We start from the raw sequence: 17042 nt of genomic DNA on the forward strand, positions 1-17042 counted from the left end.
GGAGACCAATGCGGCGGCTTTTGGTTTTAATTTAGAATCCTCTATATGTAATTATTGGCGGAGAGTCACGTGATATTTTTCAATTTACAGTAGGTGACATGAGTCACACGAGTGTTGAGTAATGTGCTGTTTAAAGTGGTGTAGGTCTTATTTATTTAAAGAGCATACTGAAGCTAGAAGCAATAGGATTTGAAGCAAAAGCCTACAACTATTTTAGCACTGTTTTGCGCTGCTCTGAGACAAGCATGGGGACTGGTCTTGATCAATCAATTAGATTGTTTTCTCCGTTTGGGTATTGGTTAGACTACAATTATACAATTATGGTGTAGAAATGTTATGCTCTTAGTGTAACCTTTAACTACGCAAGTCAGTTAAGAACAAATTCTTATTTACAAGAACAGCCTACTCCTTCCTCCCCATAGGGGAATTGAACCCCGGTCTCCGGTGTGCCCGCACTACATGGGGATTCTTTAGCTAAATAGCCCAGTACTGTAGCCCACTCCAGACCGTCACATTGTACAGGGCCATATTTTACGTTCCATTCTAAACGGAAACCGAGGGTTTTTCATTTTTTTGGAATAGAAACACCATAATATTAATCAAATTAATAAAGCAACATTTCTTGAAATCAGTCTTATTTACATTGTTCTTACAAAAAAGTTTTACATTCTCTAGTACAGCCACTATTGAAGGCGATTAAATGCTTCTCAAAGATGTCCTCTGGTGGTCAAACTAGCACTAACTAGCATTGATGGTGACAGTGGTTGACACTTAAATAACATGCCATAGAATTATGTGGCACCATGCAAGCTGTGCTACAGTACGCTGCAACTTTTAAAGGACGAACCACTGTACTCCATATTCAATTCATGTTTTCTAATAAAAACAAATATGCATTGGACAATTTAAATTCATATGGTATAAACAAGTAAACACATTCTCAGTCAACAATATAAGACACTGGGAGCACTGTGTATGTTCTCTGATGAATTTTAAGAAGTCAAGGAGAAGTAATTATTTTTCTCCTGTGTGGATTCTCACATGTTTTTTCAGCTTTCCCGAATGGTTAAAACTCTTTCCACACTGGGAGCAGTGGTAAGGCTTCTCTCCTGTGTGAATTCGCTCATGAGCTTTCAGGGTTCCTACTTGGCCAAAACTCTTTCCACACTGGGAGCAGTGGTAAGGCTTCTCCCCTGTGTGTAGTCGCTGATGAACTTTCAGGGTTCCTAAGTGACTAAAACTATTTCCACACTGGGAGCAGTGGTAAGGCTTCTCCCCTGTGTGGATTCTCACATGAATTTTAAGTGACTGTGAAGAGTAATAGGTCTTCCCACAGTCTGAGCATTTGTAAGGCTTCTCCCCTGTGTGCAGTCTCATGTGGTCTTTTAGGTTTCCTGAATAGTTAAAACTCTTTCCACACTGGGAGCAGTGGTAAGGCTTCTCCCCTGTGTGTATACGCTCATGAGCTTTCATGTTTCCAAAGTGACTAAAACTCTTTCCACAATGGGAGCAGAGGTAAGGCTTCTCCCCTGTGTGAATTCTCACATGACTTTTAAGTGAGTGTGATGAGTAATATGTCTTCCCACAGTCTGAGCATTTGTAAGGCTTCTCCCCTGTGTGTATACGCTCATGAGCTTTGAGGGTGTCTAACTGCTTAAAATTCTTCCCACACTGGGAGCAATGGAATGGCTTCGCCCCTTGGTGTATACGCCCATGAGCTTTGAGGGTGTCTAACCGCTTAAAGTTCTTCCCACACTGGGAGCAATGGAAAGGCTTCTCCCCTGTGTGTATACGCTCATGAGCTTTGAGGGTGAGTAACCGCTTAAAACTATTCCCACACTGGGAGCAATGGAACGGTTTCTCCCCTGTGTGTATACGCTCATGAGCTTTGAGGGTGTCCAACCGCTTAAAACTCTTCTCACACTGGGAGCAATGGAAAGGCTTCTCCCCTGTGTGAATTCTCGCGTGACTTTTAAGTGAGTGTGAAGAGTAAAATGTCATCCCACAGTCTGAGCATGTGTAAGGCTTCTCCCCTGTGTGTATACGCTCATGAGCTTTGAGGGTGTCTAACCGCTTAAAACTCTTCCCACACTGGGAGCAATGGAAAGGCTTCTGCCCTGTGTGTATTCGCTCATGTATTTTCAGGCTTCCTATCTTGTTAAAACTCTTTCCAATCTGGGAGCAGAGGTGTCGACTTGCTGGTTTGGACATCTTTGGTTCCTCCAAGTTTGGTTTTCCTCCTGCCAAAGACAGTGTTTATTTTAAGACAGACCAGAATGAAATCTCCACATGATAATACCGCCTTGCTATGAGGTTTAACCTGTTGGGGCTAGGTGGCAGTATTTGCACGGCCGGATAAAAAAATGTACCCGATTTAAACTGGTTACTACTCTTGCCCAGAAACGAGAATATGCATATAATTAGTAGATTTGGATAGAAAACACAAAAGTTTCTAAAACTGTTTGAATGGTGTCTGTGAGTATAACAGAACTCATATGGCAGGCCAAAACCTGAGAAGATTCCATACAGGAAGTGCCTTGTCTGACAATTTGTTGTCCTTCTGTTGCATCTCTATCGAAAATACAGCATCTGTGCTGTAACGTGATATTTTCTAAGGCTTCCATTGGCTCTCTAAAGCCGCCAGAAAGTGGAATGGGGTGTCTGCTGTCTCTGGGCGAAGAACAGCAGGAGAGTTTGAGTGGTCAGCCTGGGGACAGTGAGACTGAGATGCGCGTTCCCGAGAATTCTAAAAATTTTTTTCTTTCACCTTTGAATGAATACAACGTTGCCCGGTTGGAATATTATCGCTATTTTACGAGAAAAATAGCATAAAAATTGATTTTAAACAGCGTTTGACATGCTTCTAAGTACGGTAATGGAATATTTTGAAATATTTTGTCACGAAATGCGCTCACGCGTCACCCTTCGTATAGTGACCTGAACGCACGAACAAAACGGAGCTATTTGAATATAACGATGGATTATTTGGAACCAAAACAACATTTGTTGTTGAAGTAGAAGTCCTGGGAGTGCATTCTGACGAAGAACAGCAAAGGTAATCAAATTTTTCTAATACTAATTCTGAGTTTAGAGAGCCCCAAACTTGGTGGGTGTCAAAATAGCTAGCCGTGATGGCCGAGCTATGTACTCAGAATATTGCAAAATGTGCTTTCACCGAAAAGCTATTTTAAAATCTGACACCGCGATTACATAAAGGACTTTTGTATCTATAATTCTTAAAATAATTGTTATGTTTTTTGTGACCGTTTATCATGAGTACTTTAGTAAATTCACCGGAAGTTTGCGGTGGGTATGCTAGTTCTGAACATCACATGCTAATGTAAAAAGCTGGTTTTTGATATAAATATGAACTTGATTGAACAAAACATGCATGTATTGTATAACATAATGTCCTAGGAGTGTCATCTGATGAAGATCAAAGGTTAGTGCTGCATTTAGCTGTGGTTTTGTGACATATATGCTTGCTTTGAAAATGGCTGTGTGAGTATTTTTGGCAGGGTACTCTCCTGACATATCTAATGTTTCGCTTTCGCTGTAAAGCCTTTTTGAAATCGGACAATGTGGTTAGATTAACGAGAGTCTTGTCTTGAAAATTGTGTAAAATAGTCATATGTTTGAGAAATTGAAGTTATAGCATTTTTGAGGTATTTGTATTTCGCGGCACGCGATTCCACTGGCTGTTGACTAGGGTGGGATGCAAGCGTCCCACCTTGCCCAGACAGGTTAAACCAAATCAGATCCCTCAATAACCTGAGGCCAGCTTTCAAACATTTCAAAAATCTTTGTGTGATTTTAAAACAAATGTTGTAGAGCTTCCTGGTAATTACTGATATGTTTACATTACTTATTTTATTCATTCTATTTTACAAGTCAGAACTGGATTCCTATCAGGAAGGTGGCTGTAAATATATAAGCTTCATAGCTGTATGATACAGAATGCGACCTACACACTTCCTTAAAACCTCAAATAAGGTTTTAAGAAGACCAACATAACTATCGTTAATGTCATGATATTTTGGGTAAAGTAAAAAAGAAGGTGAAATATTTTGGGTAGATGTTATTAAAAATATGAATATGTAAAGTGTTGGTCCCATGTTTCATGAGCTGAAATATCCCAGATTTTTTATCAAACACACGAAAGCTTATTTCTCTCAAATTTGGTGCACACATATGTTTATATCCCTGTTAGTTAAAATTTCTCGTTTGCCAAGATAATCCATTTACCTGACAGGTGTGGCATATTGTTTAACACTTTTTTGGTTACCCTATGATTACATAAGTGTTATTTCATAGTTTTGATGTCTTCACCATTATTCTACAATGCAGAAAATAGTAAAAATAAAGAAAAACCCTTGAATGAGTAGTTGTGTCCTAACTTTTGACTGGTACTGTATATGGTTGATTCTGTGGGAAAGACAACCTGAACATGTGTAACGGAGGTAAGAACGTGCCGTAAGATCACTCCACAGCTAGCTTGAAACGTCACAGATGGAGCTATCCAACTGGTACCTTTTGTATAGCTCAATCGGTTCATTGTCAAGGAGAGAGGTCACGCATGTTGAGAAGCACAGGATCACTAGTTTGAGTCAAGTATGGGGACAGTGGAGGAAGCTAAACTGTAAGCAGCACACTGATGTCAGTTACATGAACAAAAAAAAGTTAATCAACAATGTTCTTTAAAGTCTATATGTTGGAGTTTATTTGACCTGTTAAAGTAGATTTCACAGGTTTTAGAAAAGGCTGACACAGCTTGTTTACAAATATATACATACAGTTGAAGTCGGAAGATCACATACACTTAGGTTGGAGTCATTAAAACTCATTTTTCAACCACTCCACACATTTCTTATTTCACTTAATCACAATTCCAGTGGGTCAGGAGTTTACATACACTAAGTTGACTGTGCCTTTAAACAGCTTGGAAAATACCAGAAAATGATGTTATGGCTTTAGAAGCTTCTGATAGGCTAATTGACATCATTTGAGTCAATTGGAGGTGTACATGTGGATGTATTTCAAAGGTCTACCTTCAAACTCAGTCCCTCTTTGCTTGACATCATTGAAAAATAAAAATAAAAATCAGCCAAGACATCAGAAAAAATTGTAGACCTCCACAAGTCTGGTTCATCCTTGGGAGCAATTTCCAAATGCCTGAAGGTACCACGTTCATCAATAGTACACAAGTATAAACACCATGGGACCACGCAACAGTCATACCACTCAGGAAGGAGACGCGTTCTGTCGCCTAGAGATGAACGTACTTTGGTGCGAAAAGTTCAAATCAATCCCAGAACAACAGCAAACGACCTTGTGAAGATGCTGGAGGAAACAGGTACAAAAGTATCTATATCCACAGTAAAACAAGTCCTATATCAACATAACCTGAAAGGCCGCTCAGCAAGGAAGAAGCCACTGCTCCAAAACCGCCATAAAAAAGCCAGACTCCGGTTTGCAACTGCACATGGGGACAAAGATCGTACTTTCTGGAGAAATGTCCTCTGATCTGATGAAACAAAATTAGAACTGTTTGGCCATAATGACCATTTATGTTTGGAGGAAAAAGGGGGAAGCCTGCAAGCCGAAGAACACCAACCCAACCCTGAAGCACGGGGGTGGCAGCATCATGTTGTAGGGGTGCTTTGCTGCAGGAGGGACTGGTGGCCTTCACAAAATATATGGCATCATGAGGGAGGAAAATGATGTGGATATATTGAAGCAACATCTCAAGACATCAATCAGGAAGTTAATGCTTGGTGCCAAATGGGTCTTCCAAATGGACAATGACCCCAAGAATACTTGCACAGTAGTGGAAAAATGGCTTAAGGACAACAAAGTCAAGGTATTGGAGTGGCCATCACAAAGCCCTGACCTCAATCCTATAGAAAATGTGTGGGCAGAACTGAAAAAGCATGTGCGAGCAAGGAGACCTAGAAACCTGACTCAGTAACACCAGCTCTGTCAGGAGGAATGGGCCAAAATCCACCCAACTTATTGTGGGAAGCTTGTGGAAGGCTACCCGAAACATTTGACCCAAGTTAAACAATTTAAAGGCAATGCTACCAAATACTAATTGAGTGTATGTAAACTTCTGATCCACTGGGAATGTGATGAAAGAAATAAAAGCTGAAATAAATCTCTCTCTATACTACTGTTCTGACATTTCACAATCTTAAAATAAAGTGGTGATCCTAACTGATGTAAGACAGGGAATTTGTACTAGGATTAAATGTCAGGAATTGTAAAAAACTGAGTTTAAATGTATTTGGCTAAGGTGTATGTAAACTTCCGACTACAACTGTACATTTGCATGTTTAACAAGTTCTATAGATCAGACGTTAATGAAGCAATACAGACCACATTGAAGTGTCTGGGGTTTTGTCTGCCTCTTCTATAGTTTTGAAAAGACAGGGTGTTGACTGGGACAGGCAATGTAACATCCACAATTTTATAGGGAAAGTTTTTGTAAAATATTCACCCAGAATCAGATCATCTTGAAAATGTCTCTCTAAAGCTAACATTCATCAAGGTTTTATATGGTCTATTGGCTTCTCTCTGTTCATTGGCAGTCCTGATAACAGATACCAGTGGGCAGATCTATTGTATTTGTTCAAACTAAACTACAGCACTTACTTTGATGAGTCAAATCTGATCCTTTCTTCTCTTCTCCTCCTCTCACAGTTCCACTCAGCCCCGTTGTTTTCCTGCAGTCCACCAGCAGCACAGACAACCTCTTCATACCCAGCAGTAAGGCACTACCGGGAGAGGCACGACATGGGGACTCCGAGAAGGAGGAAGGGCTAGCGTTGTCCTGGTAACCATAAAGAGGGGACACAGACACATATCATTATGGATGCTGATGTCACTGTTGTCACAAAGTGCTTTACAGAAACCCAGCCCAGACCCCGATAGAGCAAGCTGTATGCTAGACCAGACCAAGCTGTACCATCTGGTGTTCTGATCTGGAGAGACTCTTTTCTGCCTCGTCAGCATCAGGATGTTGTTGAGGCTCCCCAAAGGATCCACAATAGTCATGTCTCTCTCCTGTGTGAATGAGAACATCAAACAGATGGTAAACTTATGATCTTCTATTGCAATCATAGGGTCTTACAGGAAGCATTAATATGTCTAAAAGGGCCTAAAATTTACACTTTTATCATGATTAAAAATATAAAAAAATACTGTGTTGTAAATGTTAAAGGGTCGTTCCACTAAATGGGTGCCTTTTGCATCCCTTCGACATTTGAAGTAAAAATTATGCTCCAGTATTGAATTTTAAAAGCCTGTTATATTAGATGAAGTGCACTTTAATATAGACCACGTGGAGAATTCAATAAATTAATGTAAAAGCCCCAAAATATATGTACCAATGGCATATTGCCCCTTAAACAATTCCTACAGTACTGAACAACATATTCAAGTGTATAACTTCAGTAGAATGCCCCTTTAAAACCACAACAACTGCATCGTTTGTGCCCGTTTCTAAGACAATACTCACTGGTGTTAATCGGATCTTCAGTCTCCTCCACTTTCACTCCCCAAACGTTTTCTTCCTCCACTTTTATTGAGACAGCCTCCTCTTCCTCTTTTACTCCAAAGGGTTCTTCCTCTTCTTTCACTACATTCTCTTCTTTCAGTGTTATGGCATCTTCCTCCTTCTTTATTCTGAAAGCTTCTACCTCCTCCTCTTCCACTCTGACAACCTCTTTCCCATCTTCCTCTTTCACTGTAATATCGTCCTCTTTTTTCAATGTGATAGCCTCCTCTTCCATTCTGAAAGCTTCTTCCTCTCCTTTCACCAGAGCTTCTTTCTCCGTCTAGTTCAGCGAACTCATGCCAAGTGCAGTATCAATTTAACAAGCAAATTACGTTTAAATGAACTAGTAGACAAGTAAACAGAATTATGTTCCAAACACTAAGAATAATATACACAAAATTGGTCTAAAGAGCTTCAATGTTTCAGTTTTATGTCGCTACAAACCACCACGTTGGTTTGTAGAATCAGAAGCCTTTTGTCGCTGTTGAAGAAGCCTCCTGTCCGTCCACTAGATTATACGTCACGCCAGAAGCGTCACCTGAAATACTCATATCGCCATCTGCTGACTGGAGTGGGTAACGCAGATTGGAAAAATTCTCCATTAGAACGTTTAATCTGGATAACACTGTCATAAAATGTCATTTTAAAACAGCCAGGTGTTATGTTTTCTCTTAGTTCTTACAGACAATACTTTCCTCCAGGGCTGTTTTGTACTTCTTGTCTCTAAAGTGCCCTTTTGCGTGGTGGTATAATTTGTATCCATTTTCTGTTTGAGTTATTCTGAACCCACTGCCTGCAAGTTTCTGAAGAGGAAACAGCCCGGAAATGCCCCTGTCTGGGTGTGTGCGTTTGTCTACCACTATGTGTAGTTGTTAGCGATGATTCGAATGACAACCATCTTCTGGTTGATGGAAAAATAACTTTTCAATTAAATGTTAACTACAAAGTAGTCTATGCCTACATGGCAGAATGATATCATGATTATTTGCATCAATCCAGTTGTGATTTGTTCAGCAAACTCTGCAATCACATGTGTGCTACAGAGACACCACTAACCAAGCAAGGCTCTTGTTGGTGCCACTTGAATTAAAGGGTATCTACACACAAAAATGAAAATGTCTTTGATTTTTCTCAGATTTGAAGTCGTCTCCTTTTGCTGTTTTTGAGAGTGAAAAAGTGAAAAACAAGGACAACTCAGAAACCTGGAAAAACTAAACCGAGAAAGTGGAATTTGAAAAAAAAAACTAAAACAGAATTAGGTAAAAACATTTTATTTTTATTTGATAGGGCCTTAAATATTCTATTGATTTTCTCTCATTATGTCACACCAGCCTTCGCTTTGGCTCGCCCTCCTGTCCAGTTTAGGCGTTCAGCGTTGCTGGCCTTCTAGCTGCTGCCGAACCAAATGCTGGCAAACGCCCTCCACTCATCAACCCCGGACTTGTCTCATCATAATTACACACACCTGGTTCCAATCCCCAGTCTATCACTGTATATATACTCCCTCTGCCATTTGTCTTTGTCGGTCATTGTAAATGTTACTTTTTTTCAGGAGAGGAATTGTTCCTACTTTATATTTTGCACCTTGGGCCTGTGCCTTTTTGTTTATGAAAATATAATTTGAGCACAACGGTGTTTGGGTTTCGTCCCGCTTTGATCTGTGGTGCTTAAATCAATTCTGCATTTATAAACCTGTGACTGCATCCTGCCTACTCCTCTCTACACCAGTGACAGAATGACCGACCCAAGAAAACAGGAAGCAGCAGGACATCCCGACCTCTCCTCTGTAGGAGCGAAGCTCCACCACCCCGACTCGTGCCTGGAGCGCCTCGGGACTGCCATGGACGGGGTGCTCCGGGCCATACTCCAACTGCAGGCTACACCACCACCTTCCCAGCTCCCCGCGGTCGTTCCAGCCATCCCACCACCATCTACATCACCCGGTCCAATCAGCAACGTCCACCTGCCCCTCCTGGAGCGGTTTGATGACACCCCAGCTCACTGTAGGGAGTTTCTCCTGCAGTGTGACCTCCACCTGGCCCGTCATGCCGGGACGGCCTCCGAGATGGACAAGGTGGCCTTGGTGATCTCGGTGCTGACAGGCCGGGCTCTGGAGTGGGTGCTCCACCATCCGGGAGAGGGACAGACCAGAAGTGCAGTTCTATGACAGCTTCACCCAACTCTTCCATGCCATCTTCGACCACCCTACAGAGGGCCGAGAGGGAGGCGAGGGGGAGGTGAGAAGGAGGTGAGGGGGAGGCGAGAGGGAGGTAGGGCTGACAGGGAGGTGAGTTTCTCCTCTGTCTTTGCCAGGGGTCCAGGACAGCGTCGGAGTACGTTATGGATTTCCGGACGGCGGCTGCATCCACTGGCTGGAGCGACCAGGTTTTCCGCAGCCGGCTACAGACAGACGTCCAGACCAAGCTGGCCTGTCGCGATAAGGACCTCACACTAGACCAGCTCATCGCCATGGCCCTCTGCCTGGATAACCTCCTGCGTGCCCGTCGTCGCCCATCTCAGGGGTTAGGGTCTCTCCCAGGAATCTCCAGCGAGACTGAGCCCATGGAGGTGGGCACGACGCACCTTCCCCCTGAGGAACGTCAACGCTCCTACAGCGGGGAGTCAGACCACCCCTGGAACACCTGTCCCAGAAGGAGAACCAGGCGAGGAGCGACAGGCCGAGGAGCGCTCCTGCACCTTCCCAGGTAGGCGTGGACGTGCCTTGCTCCTCTCTGTCCACCCAGCCCGTCCTCCTCCATGTCACCTTCCCTGACTATCCTGGTCCCCCACTGAGTCCTGCAAGCAATTTCCTAAACCGGTCAGTGGCCTTATCACTACGCATTCCTCTAGTCTCTTTACAACCCCCAGCCCAGTCCTTTCCCTAGACAACCATCCCCTAGGAACAGGACTGATGCGCCAGACCACAATTCCCATTTCCCTCACAGTTACTCACAACCACCATGAACGCATCACTTTCCTCATCTTAGACTAGTTTTAGGTTTCCCCTGGCTACAGTTGCATAACCCCAGTATATCGTGGACAGAGATGAGGTTGTTAGGTTGTTCGCAGGAGTGTCAGGGGAGGTGTCTCTCTGTGTCGATTTGTGCCACCTCTGTGGAAAGTCCGAACCAGGCCACCCACATCCCTATCCCGGAGGAGTACCGGGACCTACAGGTGGCCTTTTCAAAGACTCGTGCCACGTGCCTGCCCCCTCATCACCCATGGGACTGCACTATCGACCTACTGTCTGGTTCTACCCTTCCGCGGGGACACATCTACCGTCTCTTGCATGCAGAGACCGAAGCCAGGGAGACCGAAGCCAGGGAGGCCTACGTCCAGGAGGCGCTGGCCCAAGGATTCATCTGTTCGTCCACCTCTCCGGTCGCCTCCATCTTCTTTTTTGTGAAGGAGGGAGGTCTCCGCCCCTGTACTGATCACCGGACACTGAATTAGGTTACTGTCAAATTCAGTTATCCCCTGCCTCTCATACCCACTGTGATCAAACAGATGCACCATGCTAAGTACTTTACTAAATTGGATTTAGGCAGTGGCTACAACCTGGTGAGCGTCAGAAAGGGGATGAATGGAAGACTGCCTTTAGCACCAGCACCGGGCACTACGAATACTGGGTAATGCCCTACGGCCTGACAAATGCACCCTCTGTGTTTCAACCCTTCATTAACAAGGTGTTTAGAGACATGTTGGGTCGCTGTGTAGTGGTGTACATAGACAACATCTTGGTGTACTCCACTACACACGAGCAACATGTCTTTCATGTCAGGTCCGTTTTGGAGAGGCTGATAGGGCATCACCTGTACGCCAAGGCGGAGAAGTTCCTTTTCTTCCAGCAGGCGGTCTCCTTGCTGGGCTATCGGATATCCACCGCAGGAGTGGAGATGGCAGAGCAGAGGGTCAGTGCAGTACGGTCGTGGCCTGTTCCATCCAACATCAAGGCGGTGCAGCGCTTCCTTGATGTTGACCAACTATTTCAGGCGCTTCATTAGGGGTTTCAGCACAGTGGTGGCCCCTCTCACCACCCTAATGAAGGGAGATCCTCGACAGCTGGCTGGACTGGGGAGGCCAACGAAGCCTTCCGTGCGCTCAAGGAACGTTTTATTAACACACCTCTTCTGGCTCACCCTGACCCGTATCTGCCCTTCATCGTGGAGGTGGACGCCTCCAAGGTTGGAGTATGGGCCGTTCTCTCCCAACGCACTGGATCGCCGCCTAAACTCCATCCATGCACCTTCTACTCACGGAAGCTGTCTCCTGCGGAACAGAATTACGACGTGGGGGATCGCGAGTTGTTGGCCGTGAAGAAGGCGCTGAAAGAATGGCAGCACTTGCAGGAGGGTCATTAACACCCATTCCTTGTCTGGACGGACCACAGGAACTTGCAGTACATTCGAGCAGCGAAAAGGCTGAACCCGTGTCAGACCCAAAAGGTCTACACACACAGCCCTGGGCAAGAGTTACACACATATTAATGTTGTCTATACCCACACATATTAATGTTGTCTATACCCACACATATTAATGTTGTCTATACCCACACATATTTATGTTGTCTATACCCACACATATTAATGTTGTCTATACCCACACATATTTATGTTGTCTATACCCACACATATTAATGTTGTCCATACCCGGCGCCTCTCCAGGGAACTGTTGGATGTCATCTTCCATAAATCATGCAGCCTATTCAGTAGAAAGAGTATTAGTCAATAAACGGAGGATCTGATTAGGTGATTATCTTTGAGACTTTATTGGTTAGATGTATTGCGGTAATTAAAATGAATGTACTCCCTCGGCTGTTATATCCTTTGCAGATGATCTCCCATCATATCACTGAGAAGTTCTTTAAAACAGTTCACAGAGCAATGTCAATATTTATTTGGTACAACAAGCAACCTAAAATTAAATTTGAAAAACTTCAATTGCCAATCAAAAAGGGGGTCTTGGCAGGAACCTAGCTGTCAGTATTATCACTGATCTACACAATTTAAATTAATCTCTGAGTGGAATGATCAACACACTCATGCACACACACACACACACACACACACACACACACACACACACACACACACACACACACACACACACACACACACACACACACACACACACACACACACACACACACACACACACACACACACAAAGACACACATTGAATTTAGGTAAAAAGTTGAGTGAAAAAAAATATGAAATGCCTTTATGTTGATTACTTTTTTGCGAACATCATCACATAGATCGTTTGGGTTGAAATGACGTGAAAACAATGTTGAGTCAACCAGTTTTTGCCAGTGGGATATTGTTTGTGAGAGAGATTATAGTAGATGGTTGCTGTCTAAAAGTGATTGATGTGTTTTTTTTCAGTGTCCTTTGGTTGTCCTCTCGTTGACCTGTTAATGACATCGTCTCCAGATGTTCTCACCATATTTAGTGTGTGACTAAAAAAAGAAGACACCAGTACTATGTCAGATATAGTTTAAATGTATTCATATTTGAGTTTGCATCCCAATATGACACTTCAAATACATCACAGAAGACTGAAATGTACCAAAACTGCTATTGTGTTTATTGAACTGTACACTGAGATGCTCAGTTAGTCAATATTCCCCTCCAGTGATTCCCCAACATCTTGTCAACATGTTCCCCAAAAATGGAGCAGATATCTAATACCAGTCATTCTTTATAGACATTTATCATAACAAGGCTTAGGCCTCCCATATAGTCTGCAGAAACCTCTCCAAAATGACAAATCTTTTAAGCATCTTTTTTTCATGCATATAACTTGTCAAAAAGCATTTTTATGACTAAATTCAAATTCAATATTTTGGGGGAGATTAGGTCCCTGAATGGTCAAAAACCTCTTCAAATAGAAGTATGTTTATGGCACGAAATATCTAACAGGTAGGCCCTCTCACTCTATCTCTCTCATCATGTCACAGGCTGACAGGCTCCCAGAGGAAGGGCAATAAAAGGCCCCAGCTCACTCAACTGCTCCTCCCCTCTCCAACAGCCATCAACCCAGAACATCCTGAAGACAGAACATCTAAAATATATTCTGGAAATCCTTTCTTCCTCATGGAGCTTTTTGAAAGTGAGTTGAATATTCAATGTGATGTTTGTACAGTGCCTTCGGGAAAATATTCAGACCCCTTGACTCTTTCCACATTTTGTTACATTACAGCCTTATTATAAAATGGATTAAATTTGTAAAAAATCCTCATCAATCTACACACAATACTGTCGTGTCTTTACTATCCTTAATGTGATGACATGCTATTTTATCAAATCCATTACCTAACGTTTAATTGATTACGTGATTGAATTAAATCATGCAACAATATATATATTTTTAATTTCACCTTTATTTAATAACCAGGTAGGCTTGTTGAGAACAAGTTCTCATTTGCAACTGCGACCTGGCCAAGATAAAGCAAAGCAGTTCGACACATACAACAACACACACATGGAATAAACAAACATACAATCAATAATACAGTAGAAAAGTACAGTGATTGCAAATGAAGTAGGATAAAAGAGGTAAAGCAAATAAATAGGCCACGGATGCGAAGTAATTACAATATAGCAAAATAAACACTTGAATGGTAGAATTTTCAGAAGATTAATGAGCAAGTAGAGATACTGGGGTGCAAAGGAGCAAGATAAATAAATAAATACAGTATGGGGATGAGGTAGATTGGATGGGCTATTTACATATGAGCTATGTACAGGTGCAGTGATCTGTGAGCTGCTGTGACAGCTGGTGCTTAAAGCTAGTGAGGGAGGTAAGAGTCCAGCTTTAGTGATTTTTGCAGTTCGTTCCAGTCATTGGGAGCAGAGAACTGGAAGGAGAGGCGGCCGAATGAAGAATTGGCTTTGGGGGTGACCAGTGAGATATACCTGCTGGAGCGCGTGCTATGGGTGGGTGCTGCTATGGTGACCAATGAGCTGAGATAAGGCGGGGCTTTACCTAGCAGAGACTTGTAGATGACCTGGAGCCAGTGGGTTTGGCGACGAGTATGAAGTGAGGGCCAGCCAACGAGAGCGTACAGGTCGCAGTGGTGGGTAGTACAGTATTTGATCCCCTGCTGATTTTGCACATTTGCCCACTTACAAAGAAATGATCAGTCTATAATTTTAATAGTAGGTTTATCTGAACAGTGAGAGACAGAATATCAACAAAGAAATCCAGAAAAACGCACGTCAAAAATGCTATAAAATTATTTGCATTTTAATGAGGGAAATAGGTATTTGACCCCTCTGCAAAACATGACTTAGTACTTGGTGGCAAAACCCTTTTTGGCAATCACAGAGGTCAGACGTTTCTTGTAGTTGGCCACCAGGTTTGCACACATCTCAGGAGGGATTTTGTCCCACTCCTCTTTGCAGATCTTCTCCAAGTCATTAAGGTTTCGAGGCTGACGTTTGGCAACTCGAACTTTCAGCTCCCTCCACAGATTTTCTATGGGATTAAGGTCTGGAGACTGGCTAGGCCACTCCAGGACCTTAATGTGCTTCTTCTTGAGCCACTCCTTTGTTGCCTTGGCCGTGTGTTTTGGGTCATTGTCATGCTGGAATACCCATCCACGACCCATTTTCAATGCCCTGGCTGAGGGAAGGAGGTTCTCACCCAAGATTTGACAGTACATGGCCCCGTCCATCGTCCCTTTGATGCGGTGAAGTTGTCCTGTCCCCTTAGCAGAAAAACACCCCCAAAGCATAATGTTTCCACCTCCATGTTTGACGGTGGAGATGGTGTTCTTGGGGTCATAGGCAGCATTCCTCCTCCTCCAAACACGGCGAGTTGAGTTGATGTCAAAGAGCTCCATTTTGGTCTCATCTGACCACAACACTTTCACCAGTTGTCCTCTGAGTCATTCAGATGTTCATTGGCAAACTTCAGACGGGCATGTATATGTATTCTTGAACAGGGGGACCTTGCGGGCGCTGCAGGATTTCAGTCCTTCACGGCGTAGTGTGTTACCAATTGTTTTCTTGGTGACTATGGTCCCAGCTGCCCTGAGATCATTGACAAGATCCTCCCGTGTAGTTCTGGGCTGATTCCTCACCGTTCTCATGATCATTGCAACTCCATGAGGTGAGATCTTGCATGGATTCCCAGGCCGAGGGATATTGACAGTTCTTTTGTGCATCTTCCATTTGCGAATAATCGCGCCAAATGTTGTCACCTTCTCACCAAGCTGCTTGGCGATGGTCTTGTAGCCCATTCCAGCCCTGTGTAGGTCTACAATCTTGTCCCTGACATCCTTGGAGAGCTCTTTTGTCTTGGCCATGGTGGAGAGTTTGGAATCTGATTGATTGATTGCTTCTGTGGACAGGTGTCTTTTTTACAGGTACAAGCTGCGGTTAGGAGTACTCGCTTTAAGAGTGTGCTCTTAATCTCAGCTCGTTACCTGTATAAAAGACACCTGGGAGCCAGAAATCTTTCTGATTCAAAAACTTATTTCCCTCATTAAAATGCAAATCAATTTATAACATTTCTGACATGTGTTTTTCTGGATATTTTTGTTGTTATTCTGTCTCTCACTGTTCAAATAAACCTACCATTAAAATTATAGACTGATCCTTTCTTTGTCAGTGGGCAAACGTACAAAATCAGCAGGGGATCAAATACTTTTTCCCAACTCTGTATATGGGGCTTTGGTGACAAAACGGATGGCACTGTGGTAGACGGCATCCAATTTGTTGAGTAGAGTGTTGGAGGCTATTTTGTAAATGACATCGCCGAAGTCGAGGATCGGTAGGATGGTCAGTTTTACAAGGGTGTGTTTGGCAACATGACTGAAGGATGCTTTGTTGTGAAATAGGAAGCCGATTCTACACTGTGTGTACAATTATTAGGCAAGTCAGTATTGACCATATCATCATTATTATGCATATTTCCCAACTCCAAGCAGTATAAACTGGAATGCTTATTGGATTTAAGCATATCAGGTGATGTGTATTTGTGTAATGAGGGAGGGTGTGTATAAGGTGTGTATAATTATTAGGCAGCTTCTTTTCCTCAGGCAAAATGGGCCAAAAAAAGATTTAACTGACTGTGAAAAGTCAAAAATGTTAAAAAGTATTTCAGAGGAATGCAGCACTCTTGAAATTGCTAAGATATTGGGGCGTGATCACAGAACCATCAAACCTTTTGTTGCAAATAGTCAACAGGGTCGCAAGAACCATGTTGAGAAAAAGAGATGCAAATTAACTGCCAAAGATTTGAGAAGAATCAAACATGAAGCTACCAGGAACGCATTATCCTCCAGTGCTGTCATATTACAGAACTGCAACCTATCTGGAGTGCCCAGAAGTACAAGGTGTTCAGTGCTCAGAGACATGGTCACGGTAAGGAAGGCTGAAACCCGACCACCACTGAACAAGACACATAAGTTGAAACGTCAAGACTGGGCCAAGAAATATCTGGAGACAGATTTTTCAAAGGTTTTATGGACTGATGAGG

The 17042-nt window shown here is 43.1% G+C and overlaps 1 protein-coding gene across 1 annotated transcript; it reads right to left on the bottom strand.

The window, feature by feature from the left end:
- Window positions 1–406: 406 nt before the first annotated feature.
- Window positions 407–8027, bottom strand: LOC106564064 (zinc finger protein 2-like). Its single transcript, XM_045690593.1, has 4 exons — window positions 7517–8027; window positions 6965–7062; window positions 6652–6829; window positions 407–2240 (listed from the first exon to the last, which is right to left on the bottom strand). Exons 1-4 carry the CDS (start codon window positions 7788–7790, stop codon window positions 1015–1017), a joined length of 1776 nt encoding a protein of 591 aa, XP_045546549.1. The 5' UTR covers window positions 7791–8027; the 3' UTR covers window positions 407–1014.
- Between the last annotated feature and the right edge of the window lie 9015 nt (window positions 8028–17042).

The sequence above is a fragment of the Salmo salar genome, chromosome ssa12, assembly GCF_905237065.1.
Source record: "Salmo salar chromosome ssa12, Ssal_v3.1, whole genome shotgun sequence".
Classification (NCBI taxonomy): domain Eukaryota; kingdom Metazoa; phylum Chordata; class Actinopteri; order Salmoniformes; family Salmonidae; genus Salmo; species Salmo salar.

Excerpts from the sequence above, each read along its gene's own strand:
- LOC106564064 (XM_045690593.1), bottom strand. The coding sequence starts at position 7,790 with ATGGAAGAGGAGGCTATCACATTGAAAAAAGAGGACGATATTACAGTG. Across the intron at positions 7,063-7,516 it reads TGAAGATCCGATTAACACCA|GAGAGAGACATGACTATTGT; the intron begins GTGAGTATTGTC and ends TCATTCACACAG. Across the intron at positions 6,830-6,964 it reads CCAGATCAGAACACCAGATG|GACAACGCTAGCCCTTCCTC; the intron begins GTACAGCTTGGT and ends TATGGTTACCAG.